The sequence below is a fragment of the Pteropus medius genome, unplaced genomic scaffold, assembly GCF_902729225.1.
Source record: "Pteropus medius unplaced genomic scaffold, Ma_sr-lr_union100, whole genome shotgun sequence".
NCBI classification, from domain to species: domain Eukaryota; kingdom Metazoa; phylum Chordata; class Mammalia; order Chiroptera; family Pteropodidae; genus Pteropus; species Pteropus medius.
This window is the reverse complement of record NW_024354500.1, coordinates 31,766,968-31,792,128: the sequence shown is the minus strand read 5'-3', so window position 1 is coordinate 31,792,128 and position 25,161 is coordinate 31,766,968. Positions and strand designations below refer to the sequence as shown.

Genomic DNA, 25,161 nt, shown 5'->3' with positions numbered 1-25,161 from the left:
TTGTTTTACTGTCGATAAATACCTTGTGTCTTTGACATGGCCCATTGACAAGGACTGCTTTGACAAGGCCCATTTTAAAGGTTTTATCTAGACAATCATTGCGTGGAGAAGGAGGTCAGTATACACTTTATATCCACCTAGAAGTAGGAAAATATAAAGCATAAAAAATCTCTATACCCAAACTCCCCAAATACACACACACACACACACATCCCAAATCCTCACTTGTAAATAGATTAAATTGCCCCTCCAAAAAAAGCTATGGAGTTGATTTCTCTGAAGACTTCAAACTAATTGAATAAATACTCATAGTTTCATGGACAAGTGTTAAAGATTTTGAATCGATGGACTATATTTTTTAAAATCTAAAAATTACAAATTATACTATAATTATGCTGTCACAGATACTACAATGTGTGTGCTGTGAAATGTAACACCTGTCAGCCAAAGGATTTTGTAGCCTAACAGATTTAAATAGCTGTGAAAAAGATGATTCTCTAGGCTAGTCTAACTTCAGCTACAGTACTATCACAACAACAGTAAGAAAACAGCATTTCTCTGGCTCGAGATTTCACTGGTAGAATTATGGATGTCCCTCTTGGCCAAACCCTTTTTATTTCCAGCAAGGGCACTAGACAGTTTTCAAATGCTTCTGTTGTCGCTGTTAATAATTTAACCACTGTTAAGTTATTGATTTATCAAGTATTTGTGAGCACCTATTGGCTCTGGAGATACTGCAGTGAGAAAAAAACAGGCAAGTGGAGATTCTGCAGTCTGCTGAATGAGGACCAGCATCTTCTCACCTAGAACCACAAGGTCTTGGTTCCAATCACAGCCTGAGAGCCAGATGGCCTGCCAAATCTACAGGCTTTGATCAACTTTGGGCCAGAACCTTTTCAAAGGGCTTGAGCTTTCTTCCTCTTCCCTCGTAGAGACTGAAGACAGCCCTCCCACCAGCAAGGCTATCACCTTCTAGCCATCTCAACCCTTCTGGTTACTCCTGCTTCTTCTCTAGCCCTTCTCACTGTCCTCTAGTGTTTTAATTCAGTCTTGGATATCTTTACACATCCAGATATAGGGAAGCCCTGTATTTCCCCAGGCAGTATAGACTTCCCAGGTACATAAGGTCCCATTTTCAGGAAAGGCTACGTAGGGTTCCAACATGAGTAGAGGTTCCTGATTTGGTAAACTGGAAACGGCATGCTACACTCTGGATGCCTCCTTTAAAAACAAAACAAAAACAAAAACAACCTTATCTTTTAAGAAATTTTTTGGGGGCAGGGGAAATAATAGAGAAGGAAAATCATTGCATGAAAAATAGATTCATTTAAATATTAACTTTGGGAGCATATGTATATAAGGTAAGGGCTTTTCTTACCCAACATGACTCACATAGGAAGAGGTATGTGCTGTATTCTAGACTCCAGGAGGCCTTAACCAACTGAAATGCTACAGAATAACACCTTAGATCTTATGCTTTCCAAAACATTTCCACATCCATTTGAGCTTCTAAATAATCAAGTGAGTTAAGGCCAAAATAGTCTCCATTAAACCAGGAAACACACAAAAAAAGTGGAATGATGGTTCGAAGGCACACAACTAGTTGTAATGTTTAAACTCAAATTTACTTTTCCTTCAGATAAAGCCAAGGCTTAGCTGATCAGAAACATCACCAAATATTTGCAGAGTTTTTTACAGTGTGCAAAGTGCTTCTACTTATTGTGTATACTTTAACCTAATCTCGTTTTAACTTTTGATCCTAAATACCTCATGAATAGCCAGCGTTATATCATTTATTTTCTGGTGAAAGTAGCTTCACACCATCTCCTTAGATGCCAAATAAAGTATTATTTGCATCTCACAGTTTTCTCAGAAGACCCAAAGTTACATTGGCCCTTGGTGACTTAGATTATTAAGTCAAATCTCATTCTCCAGAGCTTCTTGAAAATACCTTTGAATCCTTGGATGAGAAACTCATCTAGTATTTAAAATCTTGCCAAGATTATGCAAGCCCACCCTCTCATCTTTCACTGGGATTGTCAGTTCATCAAACAATTGACTCTCTCAGGAATTTTGATAACTGATATGACTTTGAACATGGGATTAAAAAAAAATGTTTCTCTGCTTTATAAAGGAGTTATGCCGACTTAGTAGAAAGTCCCCCAAAAGTCATTGATTATTTCTCATTTTCAAGTAATATATACTTACTAAAAAAAAATGCAGAGAAAATAGAGAATAAAAAGATAATCCATGGACACATCACAAAAATAAATTCCTTCAGGGGAAAAATAAGGCTATCTCAAAATATTGTCAATGATAGGTAAATTAGCAGTGTTATATAAAGCTTTCTGAAAAACCAGAAATTGGTTGCTAGAAATTTAAGCAACCTCATGCTTTTATTCTATACAATACAAAATCGACAATCTTTGGCTCGGTTTACAGGAATACCAAAGTGGTTACATTACACTCCTTTCTTATATTACATTATGTAGGCAATTTGATGATGCTGTGGCTGAGATATTGACTCATGAAACAAAGCCAATGATACATTATCTCGTGTTGAAAGAATTATTTGAAATATCTCTCCAGAATTAGGCCTTCTGAGAGTATTCTACTAGAAAGACCTTCACTGAAGGCAAGTCCCAGCCTGTTGAACTGGCATGTGAATTCATTGACAGTCACGCCACAAACACAGAACACAACTAGGTGCCAGTTCCTGTTCTAGGCACCAGGGATAAAACAATGGACAAAACACACAAATCCTTGCCCTTAGGAAGCTTATACTGGGGACGTGGTATGTGTGTGTTGGGAGGTGGGGGAGGCTGCTGAAGCAAACAATGAAACAAATAATATAGTACGTCAGAGGTGACAGTGCCAAGAAGAACAGAGCAAAAAAGGATAGGCTGGGGTGGGGTGGAGGTGCCTATTTTTAATAGAATCAGGAAAGACTACAGAAAAAAGTGCCAGCTCCGTTTCTCTCCCATGCAGAGGGAAAAGGTGCAAAGGCCCTGAGGCCAGCATAGTAGGAAGAGCAGGAGGCCAGCAAGAACAGAGAAGGAGCAAAAGAGGAGGTGAGGACAGCCTTGTGAGAGCCTTGTAAGGACTTTGAGTTTTACTGTGACTTTAGGACAAAGTATCCTGGGAAAGAATTCTGCCCAAGGAAATTCAGGATAGATGTTTATCTATATCGACTAATTATTAACTGCAGATTACTTTTGCTTTGGAAAATAGAGCAAATTATGCTCCCTGCAATCTATACAAAACTGGGTTATCATTAAGTTATTCTATCTGTGGGCCTGGCCTTGGGCTCTGTGTTCCTGTGGACACACACTCATGCTCAGGGGATTCTTCTTAGATTAATCCCAGAGAGCATTTTCTAAGTGCCTGGAACACTAACCACTTCCCAGACAGGCGGTAATGTTTCCTTGTTCTACTGACACTCGTTTGTACTCTGGGTAATCTTATGGGCGAAAAGGCAATGAAACATCCAGGGCAGAGTCTGTAAACTAAGAATACAGATAATATTAACAGTTTATATTATCTGGTGCTCACTCCTTGCCAAGTCCTTAGCTGAGTTGTTTTCTTAGATTCTTTAATTTAACCCTCATACAACCCTATGAGGCTAGTACTTTTATTGCTCCAGTTTTATCAATGAGGAAACTAATAGAGTAAGTAAAATTTCCTAAGACTACCTGGCCAGTAAGTCATGGGATCTCACAGAAACTCGGGCCTTTTAATCCAGAGTCCATATTCTGAAGCACTAAAATTAAGTGGATATAGAAGTTCTTTTGGTCTGACTTCTCAATTGCTAATTGTGTGAACTAGAAGTGTAGAATCAATGTAGTATAGAAATGGAATGTGAATTTTTTTTTATCCAGGTAAAGGAAATAAACCTAAAGATACAGTTCTTGTTTTATTTCTAGACATTTTGGCCAAGCAAAAGTCCTTAGGCTATTACCGTTGAAGCAGTACCAATGGTGAGAGTCCAAAATGTATTTTGTGCTACAATCCAATGTGGACCTAGTCATGTTACAAATGTTAGTCTCAGAGGCCATCTGTAACCACCTGAAAGATCTTCAAGGACTTAAACCTGTTTTAAGAACCACCAACTATCCTAAAATTATTTCTCTACATTTTTCGAGTACATCCTTCTTCTTCTTCTTCAGGATCTATTAAATATAGCCTATTCCATATTAAAATGTATTTGAATACTATTCTGGACTATTCTGGACTGTCTTTTTCTTAAAGACAGCTAGGGCAACATGCAAAACATCTCAACTCAGCATTTTGTTTTGGTTTTTTTCAGAATCTGTCTAATTTTACTGTAGGAATATAGCTCAGTACAAAGTTTGTGTTCAATAAGTGTTAGTGGCAATCGTTGTCATTAATATTTCTATAACTTCACATGGAGTAGGGTGCTATAGGTTCTATACAAACGTGTCCACCCTCTCTGTGGACTCCCAGAAGTCTCTCATCAGAATGGGGATTCTCTGTCTTTGGCAGGGATTTCTCTCCATTCATAACAGATTAAGATGGATTTTATGTTCCCAGAGTTCAGCATATGATTTGGTGGGGTAATGTATTGCTTTCCTCCACATTCCATCTTTGACACTCTGTATGCATGTCACTGACTATCACTGGCGTCAAAGATACCACTCACTTCCCATGGTATACAGACCCACACAGTCTGGCAGTGCCTTACTTTTTCACTGTGGTTCCCACGTGTTCTCAGCCTATGGAAGAAATCAACTGCTCCACTCACTAATTTTTTTACTTCTTGATTCCCATCCGTTATGGCTTGAATTACGTCCCCCCAAAAGATATGTTGGCATCCTAACCCCCAGTACCTCAACAAGTGGCCTTATTTGGAAATGGTAGTTGCAGATGAAAGCAGTTAGGAGGTCATACTGGAGTAGGGTGGAAACTTAATCCAATGTGACTAGTGTCCATAAGAATAGAGAGACACAGAAGGAATGTGAAGGCACATGGCCTTGTGAAGGCAAAGAGATACTAGAGAAAACCATGTGATGATAGAGGTCAAGACTGAAGTTATGCAGCTGCAAGCCTAGGAATGCCAAGGACTGAAGCTAGGAGACAAAGTGTGGCCTTATTGATACCTTGATTTCTGACTGTGTAGCCTCCAGAACTGTGAGAACATAAATTTCTGTTTTAAGCCATCCAGTTGTGTTATTTTGTTGTGGCAGCCCTAGGAAATTAATACCCCATCCTAGGCCAAGCTCAGTGTTTACCTCTCTATGCAATTAACACAATTTTCCCCTAACCAGTGGCTCTTTGTCTCTCCGCACAGCAAACACAGGTAGAGAATGGAACACAAAGATCCCATTCTCCCCCCACCTACATTCCATTAAAGGGAGAAATGAGATTTGCTGCTCTCAAGCATAAATTCAGGGGAAATATTAATGTGTAGCTTATCGCAAGTGTGAATGCAGTAGAACCTCTGTGGTAGGATGTTAAATACAGAGAAAAAAAGTCTGAACAGTCAGTTTCAGCGTGGTTAAATGTGTTTCCCATCCCACTCCACTCTGTTGAAGCAAGTGCTCCTGGGCCCCACCTTGGCAACTCCCCACCTGGGTCCTTGTCTCTACTCCTCAGCTCTCACAACTGACTTGGGTAATGTTTGATAGGCTTTTTCAGAGGGAAGAAAATTCCAAATGAATCAACTAGAGTCATAGATTGGGGTGGCTAAAGGAAGGAAAACGCAGCAGAAACAAGTTTTTTCAAACCCTTGGCGGGAGCCCACCGTAAGACTAAAATAGTCTAAACCCAAATCGTGTGATTTTGTGTCAAATGAAGATTTCCTGTGGGTCCTGAATCTGCTCCTGAATCTGCTTGGAAATCACTATGGATGCCTCTCTCTCTTGTTCTTGCTCCCTCTCTCTCTCTCTCCTTTTTCTTTTTTTTTTCTTTTTTTAATATACTTTGGAACGATCAAAGTGGCTGACCAGCCACTCTTTTTACATAAGAGATTCTAGAGATGAGGGAGTGGTGGGAATGGTAGTACTCTTGCTGAAAGACTCTCCCTGGCAAGACTTATCTCCCTATTAAAATACTAGTCACACCGCCAACCCTTTCAAATCTACAGGTGTGTAATTAGGTTTATTTTTCAGAAATTATGCTGTACTATTTTTATCCAGCAGAGGGAAGTAAGAGCACCAGAATCACTGCAGAAATATCCAGGATGCACATGTGAGCACACACATGCACACACTAGTCTGCTTGATATTTGTCCTGTGATTTTAGGTACCAAAGAATAATGTCACAGGATTGAAAACAAATTCTGGATAAAGTCAGCTCTGGGCAAAACGCTGTAAAAGAAAATGTTTATTTTAGGTAAGTGCTTTCAGCTTCTGCCACTCCTCAGAGTCCCTGGGAGACATCACCCAGCAGCATGTTGCCCTCTTTTAGGCTTGGCTTTCTGACAGTCTGAAGTTTCCATATTTTCCATTCCCCAAGCTTTGAAACAACCTGCTAAGGTCATGCAATGTCTCTGTGGTCTTCTGAGTCCAGGCTTTATGCATAGTCTTTAAATCGTGGCACTTTCTATTTTCGCTGCCAGGGATGGTAAGTTCAGATTGAAGTGCAATGCATCTTGAGTAGTCATGTTGGGGAGAAATGGGATGTAAACCCTTAATGATACTAAAACATATCAGGAGTCTACCAGTTTTCTGAAGCCCTGCCTGTTTTTGTTTTGTTTTGTTTTTCTTCCTTCTCCACAGCCCTGTCCCTGTGCTTTTTAACACTGATGCAACACTGCCTGGCTTTTTCTCATCAGAGGTGGTGGCATTTTTATGATACAATACACCGAGAACTTTTCTTCGCTATGCTTTTCTAGGGTCCGAAAGTAGTTAAACATACTCTCTTAACCATTTAACTAGTGTGCTCTTCTGGGAAAGAAAGCCTTTTGAGTAGAGGGCACTCCTCAAATAGAAACAGATGACACAATGGACAATAGGCTTAGGCATGACTCACCCTTTCCAGCCCCCATGGGTTCCTTCCCTGCCCAATCCAGGGAATACAAACCACAGTGCAACCCATGCATTTAGTCCAGAAGAGCTCTTCAAAGTGTATCCCAATGCTATGGATTTACTTTTATTAAGAGAATAGAGGGAGAGATCATAAGAGTTTAAGGTTAAATGAAGAGTAAGCAAGGATTATAGTTACCAGGGATTCTGGGTACTCAGCATCAGTAGGGGAAGTGGGGAGAAGTGGGAGGGGTATTTTCTTTTCGAAGTTTGAACTTTCCAACTTGAAATATTCTCCTGATGGCTGGCTTCCTTCCCAGGTCAGTTGCTAAGATTTAATGCAATAGATAGACACTTAAAAGTTTTCAGTAACTTTGACAATGCAAATTAATTCATTAATATTTTTAAAATGTATTAAATGCCTATATTAAGGTAATGTTAACAATAGACATTAAAATTTAAAAAGATAAAAAATAAGGGATGGGACAAGAACGAGACACAAATGTAGTAAGGGGAGAGGAACAGTTAGTAGAAAAGAAACTCTTCAGGCATGGTGTAGGAGACAGCCACCAATAACTGTTTTAGGTGCCACTAGTGGATTCATGTCTTAGGCCCCCTGAGCTTTATGCCCATTAGTGAAACCCAAGATGGGGATTTGCTCTGACAAGCAGTAATAAAACAAAAGCTGCTGTCTGTATTGGCAGTAAACTACTCATGACACAGAGATACGCTTTCTGTATCAGGTTTGCTACTCTATCATATTCCTAAACTGGCTCAATACTGTTAACCTAAAAATAAAAAGGCCTTTCAAAGTGAGAGGCAACAAGATTTATTGAGATGAATAACAATAGCTATTCAGGCATCATTAATTCAAGCAGAAGACCAAATAATGTTCTGATTGGGAGACAAAAGCAATAGATATTTATGAGAAAGGAAAGGGGAACAATTACACCAATAAAAGGAAGGCATTTCTATTGGTACAGATAACATGACATAGTGATGTTAATCCTAAACAATATTTTTAATTTTCAGTCCCGTAGACATCTGTGCAGTAATCATAACTACTTCTGTTATCTTTGCAAAGTTCTTTGGCAAGGCACAAGGTTACTTAGGCCTTATCCAAAGGTTATTCTGCCCTGTTTTAACATTCCAAAAATTTGAGACAAGACCATAAGACGTGCAAGGCATTTCCTCTGGCATGGCATCTCCAGCTCCATTTCAAAGTGGCTTTGTTTATATTATTGTTTACATTATCAGAAATAGCCGTTACAAAAATCAGATTCCTGGGCTCCATTTCAGACCTAATGGATCCAGTGTCTGGGCACCAAGGTTTTGTTTGCTTTTTATTTTTATTTTTAAACTTCTTAGTGCTATGAATAGGTTTTTTTTTTTTCCTGAAAATGTTTCAGAAACGGGATTGTTTTCTTTTAGACAGCAACAAAAGTGAGAAACCTATGATCCTGACAGTATTTCACCTCATTTGTGAATCTTCTTAGTTTTCTCTTTGAAAGAGTATTTTCCCTTGGGTTCTGATCATTGCAAATGCTCGCAGGTATAGAGATCAGGAGAATTGAGATGAGCACCCAGTAACTCTGCACTCAACAAGTATTGAGTGTCCAGAGACAAATATGCAAGTCCTGGCCTGTAAAAACTCTGAGGATGAAGAACTGCAGGGGATGACAGTAGAATAAAGAAAGGTAAGGGTGGAAAAAAAGATATCGCAGCAGTGGGAGGATTAAGGCCAAGAAGGTTGTATTAGTTCATTGAACATCCTTAAGCAACGCAGATGCAACTATGAATGATCCGCAGTCCCTGCCCGCAGGAAGCACCACCAGGGTAGGTAACCTTTCAATGGAACCAACCATTTACACTTCAGTGTGAACGGGGACGAAAGCCCTTTTCCCAGAAGTGGGAGAAAAGAGTGCTTGAGCTCACGACGTCGGCGGGGCGCGGTTAGCGCTGAAGTGATGGGAAAAAAGGAACTTCCCTTTCATTCATCCACGTGTCCGCTCTGATCCCTGAATCTCACTGAGACAACTGTCTCCTTTCAATAACCCGCCTCCCACCCCACCCACCAGCTCCCACGTCCCAAAGTCTGGAGAGAGGAGGGGCGGAGCCACCTCCGCAACGCCCACTAACCCACGCCCCTTTCGTAGAGCCCGCCTTACCGCGAGAATGCTGAGTCCCGTGGGCGGCGCACGCGCAGACCTGTCACACTGGCTCCTCAGGCCCCGCCCACCGCTCGGGGGTGCTTGGGAAGTTTGGCGTTGCCATGGAGCTTCAGGTGGCACGCGAACGCGGCTCGTCGCCCAGGCAACCGGGTAGGACAAAACCGGTCCCGGGTAGACGCCGCTATAGCAGGTGGCTGCGACGATGTCCAACCCCTTGCACGGTCTGCCCTTTCTTCCGGGCACGTCTTTTACAAACTCCACGGTGAGGACTTATCCGCTCCTCCCCCACCTGTCCCAGTCCCCGGGTGCCCTCGGAGGGCTCGCCCCTTAGTGCACTTCCGTTTTCCTTCACCCAAGATTGTCCTCTCTCCTCTGTCAGGACCCTATTCTCTCTTCCCTGCCGCAATGCAGTTCTCTCGTCCTCCCCCACTCAGCCTCATCCTCTGTCTTCTGTATGTTGTACTTCTCTCCATCTCTCTCTAGTTTTTCCACTCCATCCTGGCCGTATATTGGACACCTTCACTCCTTTTCTTTCTGCAAGGTCCTTCTAGCACTTTTGTTTTTTCTACAATTTGGTCCCACCTTCTCTCCATTCCTATTTTATTTTTTATCTTCTTTCTCAATTGTTTCTCCAAAGTTAGGCCCATCTTCCTCTCAAACTATCCTTCTCTGCTTCTTAGGAGATAATGCCATTACAGTTCCTTCGATCACAGTTGATTAGTTGGTAATTTTTTCTTCCTTCAGCCCTATACTTTACACTCTAACAATTTTTTTAGAGATTCCTGTTTAGATTTTGTTTTGCTCCTTCTCTACCGTAAGTATATTTAGGTGCATTCTCTAGACAAAACTGAAGAGAGGGGGTAAAAGCTTTTTTTCTCCTAACATAGTTTAGCCTTTGACAAAATTATTTAGTATTTGTTTTAATTCTAACAGGGTTACTGACATATATGTTGGAAGATCAATATTGAGATTCAGTAGACTGATTATCATAGATGAGACAATAATAATTTATATTTATATAGTTTAATAATTTAAGATGTAGGTCCCTCTCCATGGTCATAAAGTTAAGATAAAATATGTAGTCGATTTATTTTCTTTAGAAGAATTAATAAATATTGAATGTTTGGGGAGGGACTTTGGATTCTGAGTCTCTTCTTCAGAATTATTCCTGTATTAAGACACAGCATTATAGATGTTTCACTTCAGTGGACTTTTCAGTTTTATGTAATTTGGAAAATGTTGTGGGTACATTCTTGCTCTGTGCCGGAGCAGCCTAAGCATTTGGTGTTGGTAAGTGTGGGTTACCCACAATGCAGGGTTGAGTTGACTTGGGGAATTACAGGAGTGTGGACTGGAGGTGGCAGGCTCTATTTCTGTGAAAAAATGCCACTGGAATTTTGGTAGAGATTGCATTGAATCTATGGGTTGCTTTGGGTTTTATGAACATTTTAATCATATTAAAATTTCCAGCCATGTACACAGAGTATCTTTCCATTTGTTTGTGTATTCTTTAATTTCATCAGTCTTGTTGTTTTCAGTGTACAGATCTTTTGCCTCTGCGGTTAAATTTATTCCTAAATATTTTATTTTTGATGCTGTTGTGGATGAGATTGTTTTCTTAAAATCTTTTTCAGATATTTCATTGTTAATGTATAGAAACAACTGATTTCTGTGTCTTGATTTTCTATCTTCCAACTTTACTGAATTTGTTGATTAGTTCTAATAGTTTTTAGGGTGGAGCTTTTAGAGTTTTCCAAATATAAGATCATATCATCTGCAAACAAAGAGAGTTTTACTTCTTTCTTTACTGCTTGGATGCCCTTTTATTTCTTTTTCTAGTCTGATTGCTCAGGCTAGGACTTCCAGTACTCTGTTGAATAGGAATGGTGTGAGAGGACATCCTTGTCTTGTTCCTGATCTTAGAGGAAAAGCTTACAACCTTTCACCATTGAGTATGATGTTCTCTAAGTATTTGTCGTCTATGACCTTTGCTAAGTTGGGTTATGTTCCTTCTGTACCCAGTTTGTTGAGGTTTTTTTTTTTTTTATCGTGAATGCATGTTGTGTTGCTTTTTCTCCATCTATTGAGATGATCATATGATTTATCTTTCATTCTATTAATGTAGTGTATTACATTTATTGATTTGTTTAAGTTGAACTATACTGCATCACAGGGATAAATCCCTGATTATGGTGTGTGATCCTTTTAATAAGCTATTGGATTTGGTTTGCTAATATTTTGTTGATAACTTTTGCATCTTTTGCATCAGGGATGTTGGTCTGTAATTTGCTTTACTTATAGTGTCTCTATCTGGTTTTGTTATCAGGTAATGCTGGCCTTGTGAAATAAGTTTGGGAGAGTTCCCTCCTCTTCAGTTTATTGGAAGAGTTAGAGAAAGATTTGCATTAATTCTTTAAATGTTTGGTAGAATTCACCAGCGAAAAACATCAGGTCCCGGACTTTTCTTGTTGTTTGATTTTTGATTGCTGATTCAATCTTCTCATTATTGGTCTGTTCAGATTTTCTATTTTTTCATGATTCAGTCTTGGTAGGTTGTATATTTCTGGGAATTTATCCATTTCTTCTCAGTTGTCCTGTTTGTTGGAATATACCTGTTAGTAGTAGTCTCATGATCCTGTGAATTTTTGCGGTATCAGTTGTAATGTCTCCTTTCATTTCTGTTTTTGTTTGAGTCCTTTCTTTTTTCTTAGTTTAATTAAAGATTTGTCAATTTTGTTTTTCATTTCAAAAAAACAGCTCTTATTTTTGTTGATATTTTCTTTCATTTTTCTAGTCTTGATTTCATTTCTTTCTGCTCTGATCTTTATTTCCTTCATTCTGCCAATTTTGTGCTTAGAGCTCTTCTTTTTTTAGTTTCTGGAGGTGTAAAGTGAGTTCGTTTATTTGACATCTTGTTTCTTTTAAAATTTTTTAAAAATGTATTTTTTAGTTACAGTTGGCATACAATATTTTATTAGTTTCAGGTGTACGACATAAGGATTAGACATTTTTGTATCTAACAAAGTAATCACCCTGGTAAGTCTAATACCCGTCTGACACCATACATATAGATCTTTCTTGTTTCTTAAAGCACGCATTTACCACTAAAAAAATTCCCTCAAAAGTACTTTTGCAGCATCCCATAGATTTTCATACGTTGTACTTACATTTTTGTTTGTTTCAAGGTATTTTTTGATTTCTTTTGATTTTTCTTTGACCCATTGGTTATTCAGATGGTATTTTGTTTAATTTCCACATATTTGTGAATTTTCCAGCTTTCTTCCTGTTATTTTATATCATTGTGGTCAGAAAAGATACTTGGTATGATTTGAACCTGCTGAGACTTGATTTGTGACCTATTTTATGATCTATTTTATGATCTGCAGAACATTCTCAGTGTTCTTTAGAAGAATATGTATTCTGTTGCGGTTGGATGAATTATTCTGTATATGTATATGTAAATGTATGTGTATATGTATGTTAGTTTTATTTGACCTAAAGTATAGTACAAGTTTAAGGTTTCCTTGTTGATTTCCTATCTGACTCATCTATCCATTGTTGAAAGTAGAGTATTGAAGTCCCCTGCTATTATTATTATAATTCTCTCTTTTCTTATATTTCTCTCTATTATTATATTTCTCTCTTATTATATTTCTCTCTTCAGATCTGTTAGTATTTCCTTAATATATTTAGGTGCTCTGAGGTTAGGTACATACATATTTACTATTGTTATATCTTCTTGATGAATTGACCTCATCATTGTATGATGACTATCTTTGTCTCTTGTTACTGTTTTTTAGCTTTAAGTCTATTTTGTCCAATGTAAGTACAGCTACCCCTGCTCTCTTTTGGTTTCCACTTACGGGGAATATCTTTTTCCATCCCTTCACTTTTAGCCTATGTGTGTCCTTAAATCTCTGAAGTGAGTCTCTTGCAGGTAGCATATAGTTGGGTCTTGTGGATTTTTTAAAATTCCAGTTTGCCTTTTGATTGGAAATATTAATCATTTACATTTAGAGTAATTATTGATAGATAAGGACTTACTGAGGCCATCTTATTGTTTTCTTGTGGTTTTGTAGTTTCTTTGTTCATTTCTTCCTCCCTTGCTGCCTTCCTTTGTGAATTGATGATTTTCCACGGTGATATGCTTCTCTTTATCTTTTGTGACTCTATTGTAGGCTTTCGCTTTGTGGTTACTATGAGGCTTACATAAAACATATAACAGTCTATTTTATACTGATAACAAACTTTAATCACATACAAAAACTTTACCCTTTTAGTCCCCTTCTTTTATGTTTCTGTTGTCACCATTTACATCTTTTTATTTTGTGTATCCATTAACAAATTGTTGAAGCTATAGCAGTTTTTAATACTTTTATCCTTTAACCTTTATACTAGAGTTAAGTAGTTAACACATCACCATATTACAATATTAGGGTATTCTAAATCTGACTATGCTTACCTTTACTTGTGTGTTGTATATTTTCATGTTACTAATAATACCTTTTTGTTTCAGCATTTCTCATAAGGCAGGTTTAGTGGTGATGAATTCCCTCATCTTTTGCTTATTAGAGCAAGTCTTATCTCACCTTCATTTCTGAAGCACAACTTTTCTTTTTTTTTATTTTTATTTTTCAATTAGAGTAGACATTACCTCATGGTGATTAGATATTTATATAATTTATGAAATGATTCCCCCAAATTTGTCTGGTACCCACCTTGCACTATACATAGTTATTATAATATTATTGACTATATTCCCTATGCTGTACTTCACATCCCTATGACTATTTGGTAACTACCAATTTGTACTTCTTAACGCTTTCACCTTTTAAACCCAGCCTTCCTACCCCGCTCCCATCTGGCAATCACCAGTTTGTTCTCTGTATCTGTGAGTCTGTTTTCACTTTGTTCATGTGTTCCTTATTCCACATATAAGTGAAATTATGTGGTCTTTGTCTTTCTCTGTCTGACTTAATTCACTTAGCATGATACCCTTTAGGTCCATCCATGATGTTGGCAATTGGTAAGATTTCACTTTTTTATAGCCGAGTAATATTTCATTATATATATGTACCATCTCTCCTTTATCCAATCATCTATTGATGGGCACTTAGGTTGCTTCCATATCTTGGCTAGTGTAAATAGCACTGCATTGAACATAGGAGTTCATGTATCTTTTCAAATTTGTGTATTGGTTTTCTTCAGGTAAATACTCAGAAGTGGAACTGCTGAGTCATAGGGTAGTTCTATTTTTAATTTTTTTGAGGAACCTCAAAAAAACCTTTCTACAGTGGCTGTACCAGTTTGCCATCCCACCAACAGAGCACGAGGGTTCCCTGTTCTCCACATCCTTGGCAATGCTGTTGATTTTTGATTTATTGATGATTTCCATGCTGATGGGTGTGAAGTGATATCTCATCGTGGTTTTTATTTGCATTTCTCTGAGCATAGTGATGTTGAGAGTCTTTTTGTATGTCTGTTGGCCATCTGAATGTCTTCTTTGGAGAAATGCTTATTCTAGGTCCTTTGCCCATTTTTTAGTTGGATTGTTTGTTTTTTGATTTTGAGTTGTATGAGTTCTCTATAAATTTTGGATATTCACCCCTTATCAGATGTATCATTGGCAAATATCTTTTCCCATTCAGTAGATTGTCTTTTAATTTTGTTGATGGTTTCCTTTGCTGTGCAAAAACTTTTTAGTTTGATATAGTCCCGTTTGTTTATTTTTTCTTTTGTTTTTCTTGCCCTAGGATATATATCAGAAAAAAATAATACTGAAAGCAATGTCAGAGGGTTTGGTGCCTATGTTTTCTTGTAGGAGTTTTATGGTTTCAGGTCTTACATTTAAGTCTTTAATCCATTGTGAGTTTCTCTTTGTATATGGTATAAGGAGGTGGTCCAGTTTCATTTTTTTCCTTGTATCTATGCAGTTTTCCCAACACCATTTATTGAATAGGTAGTCTTTACCCCATTGTATATTCTTGCACCCTTTGTCATAGATTAAATGACCATTTAGGCGTAGGTTTATTTCTGGGCTCCCTATTCTGTTCCATTGATCTATGTGTCTATTTTTATGCTGGTACCATGCTGTTTCAATTACTATAGCCTTGTAGTATTGTTTGATATCAGGTAGCATGTTACTTCTAACTTCGTTTTTCTTTCTCAAGATTGTCGTGGCTATTCGGGGTCTTTTATGGTTCCATATAAATTTTAGGATTATTTATTCCAAATTCAGTGAAAAATGCCATTGATATTTTGATATGGTTTCAATTGAATCTGTATATTGCTTTGAGTAGTGTGGATATTTTAACGATGTTAATTCTTCCTATCCATGAACACTATATATGTTTCCATTTATTTGTATCTTCTTTAATTTCTTTCTTCAATGACTTATAATTTGCCAAGTACAGATCTTGTACTTCCTTAGTTAAATTTATTCCTAGGTATTTTGTTTTCGATGCAATTGTAAATGGGATTGTTTTCTTAATTTCTATTTCTGATAGTTTATTATGATATATAGAAATGCAACCAATTTCTGAATATTAATTTTGTATCCCACTACTTCACTGAATTCATTTATCAGTTCTAACCATTTTTAGTGGAATCTTTAGGATTCTGTAGATATAGAATCATATCGTCTTCAGATAATGACAGTTTTACTTCTTTTCTAATTTGGATGTCTTTTATTTCTTTTTCTTGTCTGATTGCTGTAGCTAGGACTTCCAGTACCATGTTGAATAAAAGTGGTGAAAGTGGACATCCTTGTCTTAAAAGCACAACTTTTCTGGGTAAAATATTTTTGGTTAGCATTGATTTCTTTCAGCACTTTGAATGTATTATTTCATTATCTCCTGGCCTGTACGGTCTCTGCTGAGAAATCCTGTGATAGCCTTATGGAGTTTCCCTTGTATGAGAGGTTTTTTCTTCTTTTACTGTTTTTAAAATTCTCTCTTTGTCTTTGATTTTAGACAGTTTTGTTATTATGTGTCTTGGAGAAGATAATTTTTTATTAAAATACCTTCATGAACTTATATACCAACTTTCTCCCCAGCATTGGGGAATTCTCAGCCATTATTTTTATAAATAAATATTCTACCCCTTTTTCCTTCTCTTTTCCTTCTCTTCTCCTTCTGGGATTCCAATGATACATACATTATTTCTCTTGTCGGTGTCCTGTAAGTCTCATACACTTATTCAAGTCTTCTTTAAAGCTACTATTGAATTTTTCAGTTCAATCACTTTATTCTTCAGCTCCAAAATTTCTATTTGGTTCTTTTAAATGTTTTCTATCTCTTTGTTAAACTTCTTATTTTGCTCTTGTAGTTTTCCTGATATCATTAAATTGTTTTATATGTGTTCTCATAGCTCTCTGAGTTATTTTGATTTTTGTTTAGTCAAGTAGTTTCTCGTTCTTCATTTCTTTGGGGCCAGTGACTGTAGGTTTACTGTATTCTTTTGATAGAGTTATGTTTCCCTGATTCTTCATAATCGCTGTAGTCTTACATAGGTGTATTCACACTTGAAGAAGCAGTCACCTCTGCTAAAATTTGTGGACTGATTTTAGTAAGGGAAGAGTTTCACCTGCATGTGGGGAATGCTGAAGTACACTGTGATTCTAGGTCTAGTGGTACAGAGCACCAATTGTGAGTTTGTGTGGCACCGGGTCTGGCAGGGAATGGGGTGGGCATGATGCCTCTTCAGCTCAGACCATGAGAGTCTACGGCATTGACAACTGTGTGGGCCTTGACAGGCACTGCAGGGGATCTACACTGGCTGCAAGGGCTGTTGGGGTCTTCACCGACACGTCTAGGTCCAGCAGCTAGGGACCAAGGCAAGTAGCAGCGGTGGCCACAGACAGTGGTGTGCATATACTCAGCTGCAGGTGGCAGTAGCAGTTGGCTACAGGAGCTGTTTGCAGACACACACGTAGTGGTGGGGGCCAGAGTAGGCAGCAAGGGTCCAGAGCAACTATGGGCTCACTGGCAGCTGCAGAGGCCCTGATTATAAGTATACTATCCCATGGCTGCACAGGGGGAACACTCTCCACCAGGCATGCACACTGCCGTGGAGGCCTGTGATGGGAGTCAGGTCAGTTACATGGAGGTACACAGCTGGAGGGGCTAGCTCCAAACTCATGTACAACACTAGAGGTCAGCCGGGGCAGTGGGCCTGTGCTGGCATCTTGCACTTGAGCAGCTACAGAGACCTGAGCTGGCTACTGGTGTATTTCCTGACCTCTAGCAGGGACAGGGAATAGAGAGAGGGGAGGGACTCAAGTAGCTCATGTCAGCAAACATGAATACTCGTGAGTGAAAAGCTGGTGAAATCTTCAGGGGATATACTGCTGCCGTAGTTAAACTTGCTATTAGCTTCCAGGAAGTGGCAAAATCTGCTGGGTTTGTCCACTGAGAAATTCTCTGTGAACTGCAATCACTCCCACTGAGTGGCTGCTACCAGAAGCCCCTGCTTTTCTTCCCTGTTCCTAGCTAGCTTTATATACTTCAGCTTTGCTGGCCTGGGTGGAGTGAAACTGAAGTGAGACCTTCATTTAGTGCCTCAAAAGACTAGAGAAGCTGGTTGCTCATCCTCTTTTCCTTTTCTGGTGAAGAGAACTCTTTATAGCTGGGAGGCTCCCTCTTGGAGCTGAACAATGCCAATTTGGGGGATGGGATAATACAGGAAAAATGAAATTATCTTCCTTCTCTTCTTGTGCTAGATTATTTTCAGATTCTTTGTTCTACTATGTTGCTAACACCTAAGTGGATTCTAGAGCTCTTCCAGAGCTGTTTTTGTTCATTGATAGCTGCCTAAGCATTGATCTTTGTGAAAGGATGGGGAAACTGTTGCCATTTTGGTCCCCTGTGCCTTCAAAAATATTTCCTTTACACTTTTTTTCTTTTTTAATTTAATCTTTTAGTTGTTTCCAATTACCAATAAAAATGTCTTCATTGTAAAGGAAAATCAGCATAATTTGGAAATGTATAATATAAACAGAGAACATTCTCCAAATCCAGTCTCTTTTTAGGCACGTTTGTATGCTTGGAATTATAGAACACGTATAATTTTATATGCTGCTTTTTTAGGTTTATTAAATCAAACATTTTAAACATTTTAAAGACCAGGTTGCCACATGGTCTTTAAAACCAGTATTTTAATGACTGCATAATAGTCCACTGAGTTTTCTATCATTTATTCATGTTTGTCTTTTTTATTGTTCCTAATGTTTTTACTATTGTAATTAACATTACAATGGTCAGTTTTAGGCACATTGTTCTTTCTCATAATTTTGGATTATATCCTTAAAATAAAGGATCAAGTGAAAATACTGAATTCAAGACCCTAAATATAAACATCTACTTTCTTTCCAGAGTCCTAACATGTGAATGTTATGTTGTAACATATACAATGTGAGTGTCATTATAACAAGAAGGGTCTTTCACTTAGGTAAAAATTGATTTCACAGAACCAGACCTAAGGTTCCATGGTTTATGGCCACCAGATAAGACAAAAAACATGGAAAAACTAGTGAAAAATTAAGATAGTAAGAAACTAAAACTAATTAAGATTTTAAGGAACTAAATTTAAAAACTAATTATTTTAGTTTCTCTTGAAAAGTGAGCAACTAATTAATTAGGTGTCCCAGAGTAAGGCTTTAAGTTTTAAGCACAGGACAGTGCTTCCCTCTTTGTTCCTGGCCAGGTGTTTTAGCTTAAAATACAAGAACCTTCTAATATAGGTAAATTTTTGGATATGAGGTTTGTGGTGTTTATCAGCAAAGGTTTAAATTATGATACTTTTGAAAGTTAGCTCTTTTACCTAACAGACTTGATTAATGACACACTTCTTTTCTTCTTCAGAAAACAGCATTTCATAGAAGCCAGACACTGGGCTACAGGAACGGCTATGCGATTGCTCGACGTCCAACAGTTGGGATAGGCGGGGACCGACTCCCAGTCAACCAGCTGTCCCAGGCTGACCTGGATGAGTTGGCCAGTAAGACACCAATTCTAACTTATGGCCAACCGAGGCAAGCCCCACCTGCAGATTTTATTCCTGCGCACGTAGCTTTTGACAAAAAGGTATCATCTGGGATTTTAGGGTATCTGTTGAATTCAAATTTCTGAGAGCCAACAGTTTCTAGAAAACTCAACAATAAACCCCAGGTTTTCCAGAGTGCTTTGAGAAGAAAATTATTCAAATGCCTTAACCTTTAGTCATAGACAGCTGAATTTAGGATTGAAAGAGCCTTTCTTTAGTCAAGAAGCCAGTTACAGAAAATAATTCCCCATAGACTTCATTGAAATATTTTCCAAATATAGTCAAAGAAATTTGGATGAATTCTGAATTCTTCAGTTCATATTGCTTTGTTTTCCTCTCTGTGTTTTCTATTTTTTAAAAAGTTTTATATTCTGTAATGATGACAAATCCTTAATCTTTACGAAAAGCAAAATGTCATCATGACAACTCCATCTTTTGTCAGTTTTTTCCAGGCTGTCTCTATAAGCTTTTGTTTTTCAGGGAACATTTCAGGTTTGACATAACATAACCAGAGGGAGCATAACATATTTGTTTGTGTCTTATTTACCCTTATGCTTTTGTAACGTGAGTTACCTTATTTCCATCTGTTGACATTTTTACATCATCCTTGATTTTCCTTGTCAGCGAGCCTCTTCTTTTCACTAAGCAGAAGCAGTCCGCATCCTGGCCATATAGCAGAATCACTGGTGGGACTTTTAACCCTTTTCCCATTTGCCCCGAGATAACTCGCAGATTACAGTCCTAACTGTACCTTTAAAGTTTGCCATGAAATATTTCACTTTTATTATTATTTTCGCATTGCTATAGTATATCGATAGTCTTTGGAAACAAATGACATCATTCTATTTATAGTATTCTGTTTTTAGTAGTTTGATTGCAGAAAATGTCAAATCCTAGAAAATGTAGCATTCCTACGTGAGGTACACTTTTTTTGTCTAAACAGGAATAAGAAACTTAGATGCTTCCTCGGTCCTCATCGATTCTGATTTCCAGATGATTTTTATATATAGCTAGGTCTAGAACTACTGACCAATTTTTATAAGCTAGGTTTCCTAATTTACTCCTAGCCTATTTTTCGCCTTTTTATTTTATTATTTTTGTTAAATTTTATACCATTTGTATCCAACTAGTCAACTTTTATTGAGTTCCTATTGAAGCTAGAGGCTTGAAGATACAGAACAGTCTGGTGGTGGAACTATACCATTTACATCAATAATCACTAGTTAAACTTTTTTTTTTAATGCATCAGCCACTGTGTTTCAATCACACAAGATTTATTTTCCTTATTTTCTTGAAATTATAGCACTGTCTGCCCATTACAGGATCTTCTTTGCACCCTTAAAACCTCATTTAAGGTTAATTACTTCATAAAGACCCTATCTCCTAATATAGTCACATTGAGGGTTAGGGTTTCAATATATGAATGGGGCAAAGGTAGGGTAGCAGTCCATGTGGCCTCTATCACAACTGCTGACAACTCTGCTCTTACAATAGGAAAACAGCCATTAGCAAATAAGTATTATTTACATAATTATTTGTGGATACTGAAGTTTGAATTTCATTTAATTTTCATGTGTAGTGAAATTTTATTCTTTTGATTTTTTTAACCATTTAAATATGTAAAAAAAATTCTTAGCTTGTATATGAAAACAGATGAAAGGGGTAGATTTGTCCCATGGATCATAGTTTGGCAACCTTTGAGAAGACAGAAGTGATGAATATTCAAATCTCCCTGAGTGATTCTCTTTATAGGAGAGTACTTGATATTTTTTTAGATGAGAAACTAATAAAATGCCATATCTCCTTCCCTTATGTATTATAGGTGCTGAAATTTGATGCCTATTTCCAAGAAGATGTTCCTATGTCAACTGAGGAACATTATAGAATCCGGCAAGTGAATATTTACTACTACCTAGAAGATGACAGCATGTCTGTCATAGAGCCCGTTGTGGAAAACTCTGGGATCCCTCAAGGCAAGTTGATCAAACGCCAACGGCTAGCCAAGAATGACCAGGGAGACCATTACCATTGGAAAGACTTAAATCGAGGAATAAACATCACAATTTATGGCAAAACTTTCCGCATTGTTGAATGTGACCGATTCACACAGGTATAGTATATAGTTTTGGAAGTTTTGGTGTCCATGGCATCATTCTAATTTATGGATGGATACATTTTATTTATTAGGGTAAGAGGAAGACAGATAATCTGTGCTGTATGGATTATTATATAGATGAATTTGGTATGTGTGTATGTGCTGATATGTGCCAACACTATGTAGTGATATCATTTTTGTCACAGTGATATTGATACATATCCATTCAAATAAAATTAAACTCTCATCATAGCTTAACCATTTGATAAGAACCCAGTTCACATGCTGATTCAAATAGAGAGTATGGGAAGTAGCACCCTCGATAGGATGGAAATATGAAAGAGGCATCGACAATTTATCTGAAGTTTGAATTTACAAAAATAGTACTACCTCTGTTAGCAGATATAAGCCTAAAATTTTTTGTAAATTTATATTTTTTCTGTAAATCATACTTGCTATATTCTAAGGAAACTTACTATCTAAAGAATTCCTGAAACAAAACCATTTTTAAAGGAAAACGCTTTTTTATATTGACAAAAATCCTCTATTTCCTCTATTTCATAAATATGGATTTTTGACAACTTACAATTGAGTGAGACCAACCTTTCTTTAGCACAAAATGTAGTTAATAGGCAATCAGTTCCAAATTTGTCTTAGTTAAAAGATGTTTTAGAAGCAAAGATAGTTTCTGAATTATTTTATGCCTTTAATCTCATATTATCTAATGCCGGATGTGATTAATTTTTACTGTGCATTAAGCTCCTATGAATTCACTCATTTATTTTTTAATTTAGTAATTTATTTAGCAAATACTTATTGAGTGCCTGCTATGTGTCAGACGTTGTTCAAAGTATAAAGCATTGCCTTTATGGAGGCTGTTACTCTCTGGTTGGAGGAGACAAACAATAAGCAACAAATATATATATATATCAGATGCTGATAAGAGCTGTAGAAGAAACTAAAGCAGAGTAAAGGGCATGGGAGTTGGAGGGGATTGCTATATATAAAGGCTGGTCAGAGAAGGCCTCATATATAAGATAGCACATGAACAGAGACCTCAAGGAAGTAAAGAAAGAAGACATGGCATCTGTGCTATTCCAAAGCAATAGAGAAAAATAATACAGAAGGTTGAGGTGCTAGACCATTTTTGAGATACTGTCCCATTCAAAATATTTTGATCTCTCATTATTTAGGTTTTTTAGGTCCTTTTTTTTTTTTTTTTTAATCATAGATGGTTTCAAAATTGTACCAACAATGAGAAATTAGAAAATGTTACAAAAAGTTAAGATATTAAAATTCTTTTACAGTTGTATCTTTATGGACAATTTGCACATTTGCAGGTTGACCCTATAGCACCTGATCTAAGCCAGTTACACTCAATTCTCTTTACTCATGTTATATTCTGTAAAGTTGCCATAAACAATTAGCAAGTACTGAACCGTTGCTCCTAGGAGAAATACAGGGTTAGGTTCCTACAAGCTTCTGTTTACAACCTTTTCTTTAACTAGTCAGTACATAACCTTGTTTTATGTGTGTTTCCACTTCAAGATGCCATCTTTAAAATATATTGGTGATTCATTAACACTGAACTCATGGCCACAGCATGTTACTTATGCCTGAATGAAGCTTATCTAACACATGTATTTTCTATTTAAGGGATATCACACCTGCCTTTTAAAAAAAATTGTAGTAAAATATTCATAACATAAAACTTACCATTTTAACAATTTTTATATGTACAGTATACTGGCATTAAGTACATATTACAGCCTTCTTGCATTTAGAACACGAGTCAGCACTTCAGCACTAAGGTTGGAACCATTTTAAATAGCAAAATCACCAACGAAAAGCACAAAAATAAAAACAAAATAGCAGTATATAAACCACAAAAAGGATGCTTTTTTAGTATGAAAGCTGAAATATAGCAGAATGTGACCTTGTTCAACCTCAGTGGGAGATGTGCACATTAGGTAACTCAAATTTCTATTACTTCATGCACAAGTGTGAAGGACCACAAAAGCACCATAAATATTGACTTAGGGATTACAAATAAATTTTAGCAAATAGGTGAATTTACAAATACAGAATAACGAGGATCAATTGTATTTTAATGACTGATAATAGACTAGAGCTGTATATTTTGGACACTGATGATTAGATTGAATTATGTTTTAAATAATTGATCTGTTAGGTTAGAAGTCGGCTTCTAAAACAGTTTAAAATTTATGCATATCTTATCTAATTTGATGGTTTTTATTAGGGCTGGACCTGTGAGTGGATAAGGAAGAGATAGCTGTCTTTATGGTGTAATTTGAACAACCATTTTTCTTTAAATATATCACCACCACCTCCATCCCTTCTTACCCTTCCTCATTACTTCAAATAAATGTTTTGTCCTATAGACAGAATGAACTGAACATATTAAAAATAATAATAATAAAGCTCTAGAAATTGGAAATCTAGAATTTATCTTCACTAAAGTTTTACTGCTAGTAAAGCAGATGTGAATCCTACTCCACAAATGCAGATGTGCAGAAAACATTCTTTTAAAAAAATAACTTAAAACCTATTTGAGCCCCAATCCAACTGGGCTGGTGTTTCCATTTATCCTCAGCTTTGCCAGAGATTCCAAGCCCTAAGAATAAGGAAGCACTCCAGCTCTAAAGGAGTCATATGAACAGGGTCCATAGGTTGTCCAATGACCAAGGGCACCTCCCTGATGCTTTGGTGCTAGGTAAGACCCTGGGACTCCAAATGCCTGAACTGAATGTTCCTGACTGGCTGCATATGCTCAGAGCACCCTAAAGCACATGTGGTGTCTTGTTCTTCTAAGAACCCACCAACCTATGTCCTGTTTCCAGCCTGAGAGAATTTCCTCCTTTCTCTCTTTTTGCCCTCAGAAATTCTCTTCTCTTCCTTCTTTCTGAGACACTAGAATAATCCCTTCAAAGAGTTTAGACTTTAAGAGACAGGAAGAACAGTCAATCTGGGGAAGCTTCTACATTCCCGCCCAAATCCCTAAGGTAAGGTTAACAAAGGTCCTGGTTATCTATAGAAAGCAACAGAAAGGAGTAAAACATTCACTAAATACCTCAATCAATAATCCTCCTACACTATTACACCATCTCAAGGGAAAGGAGAATTTTATTGTTCATCATTATCTCCAGCTCAGTAGTTTAAATACATGTTAAGGTCATAATATTTTTATATGAAAAGGAAACCAAAGACCGCCTATAAAACTTTAAATACTAAGATTACAAGCTAGTTAGCAGTAGAGGTAATATTAGAACCCAAATATTTTGGCCCTGAGTTCTGTATATTTTCTATTGAATCCTCCAAAAGCAAACCACACAATCCACCCCCTACCCAGCCCCCCCCACACACACACAAAAACAGATTTCAGGTTAATTTTCAGTTCCAGAATGTAAACAGATATCATGAAATTGTTCTTTTCTCATTATCAGAAAAGGCATAGTTCATTTTGGTCCTTTTAAGGAGAAACAATGTCAAGTTGTATTAAAAGATACGATGACTCTGAAAATCATATATTTATTCATAATTAGCAAAATAAAATTTATGATCATGTCAAGTTCAAATGCTTTCCTTAACTTTTTCTGTGACATTTAAACAGTTGATTTGTCTTTCCCGCTTTGCTAAAATATCTTCTGGTCTAAAATAACCAGTGAGTATGCTTTCTTTTTTTGTGGGTGACACTTAATCATATACTTATTTTAAGTGAGTTGGAAAGTTGGGAATTTGATTTCAGCTTAACTTTGTCATTGGGCAGCTTGCCCCTGTAACCTGATATGAATTATATATTATTTAAAACTATTGTTAGGTTTCAGATGTGTGTATGTAAGCAATGCTAGGA

The 25,161-nt window shown here is 37.1% G+C and overlaps 1 protein-coding gene across 5 annotated transcripts in view; it reads left to right on the top strand.

Annotated features, from left to right (window-relative positions):
- The first annotated feature begins 9,238 nt into the window (after nt 1–9,238).
- EFHC1 (EF-hand domain containing 1) overlaps nt 9,239–25,161 on the top strand; it is a 55,229-nt gene continuing 39,306 nt past the window's right edge. The window contains exons 1-3 of one of the 5 annotated variants that reach the window (XM_039853338.1): nt 9,239–9,416; nt 19,015–19,236; nt 21,018–21,305. In XM_039853338.1, coding sequence (XP_039709272.1) covers nt 9,357–9,416; nt 19,015–19,236; nt 21,018–21,305 — 570 coding nt within the window. In that variant the 5' untranslated portion in view covers nt 9,239–9,356. Of the gene's footprint in view, nt 9,417–9,511; nt 9,969–10,375; nt 10,445–19,014; nt 19,237–21,017; nt 21,306–25,161 lie in introns of those variants that run through there. The other 4 variants (XM_039853339.1, XM_039853340.1, XM_039853341.1 and 1 more) reach the window with 4 other exon arrangements.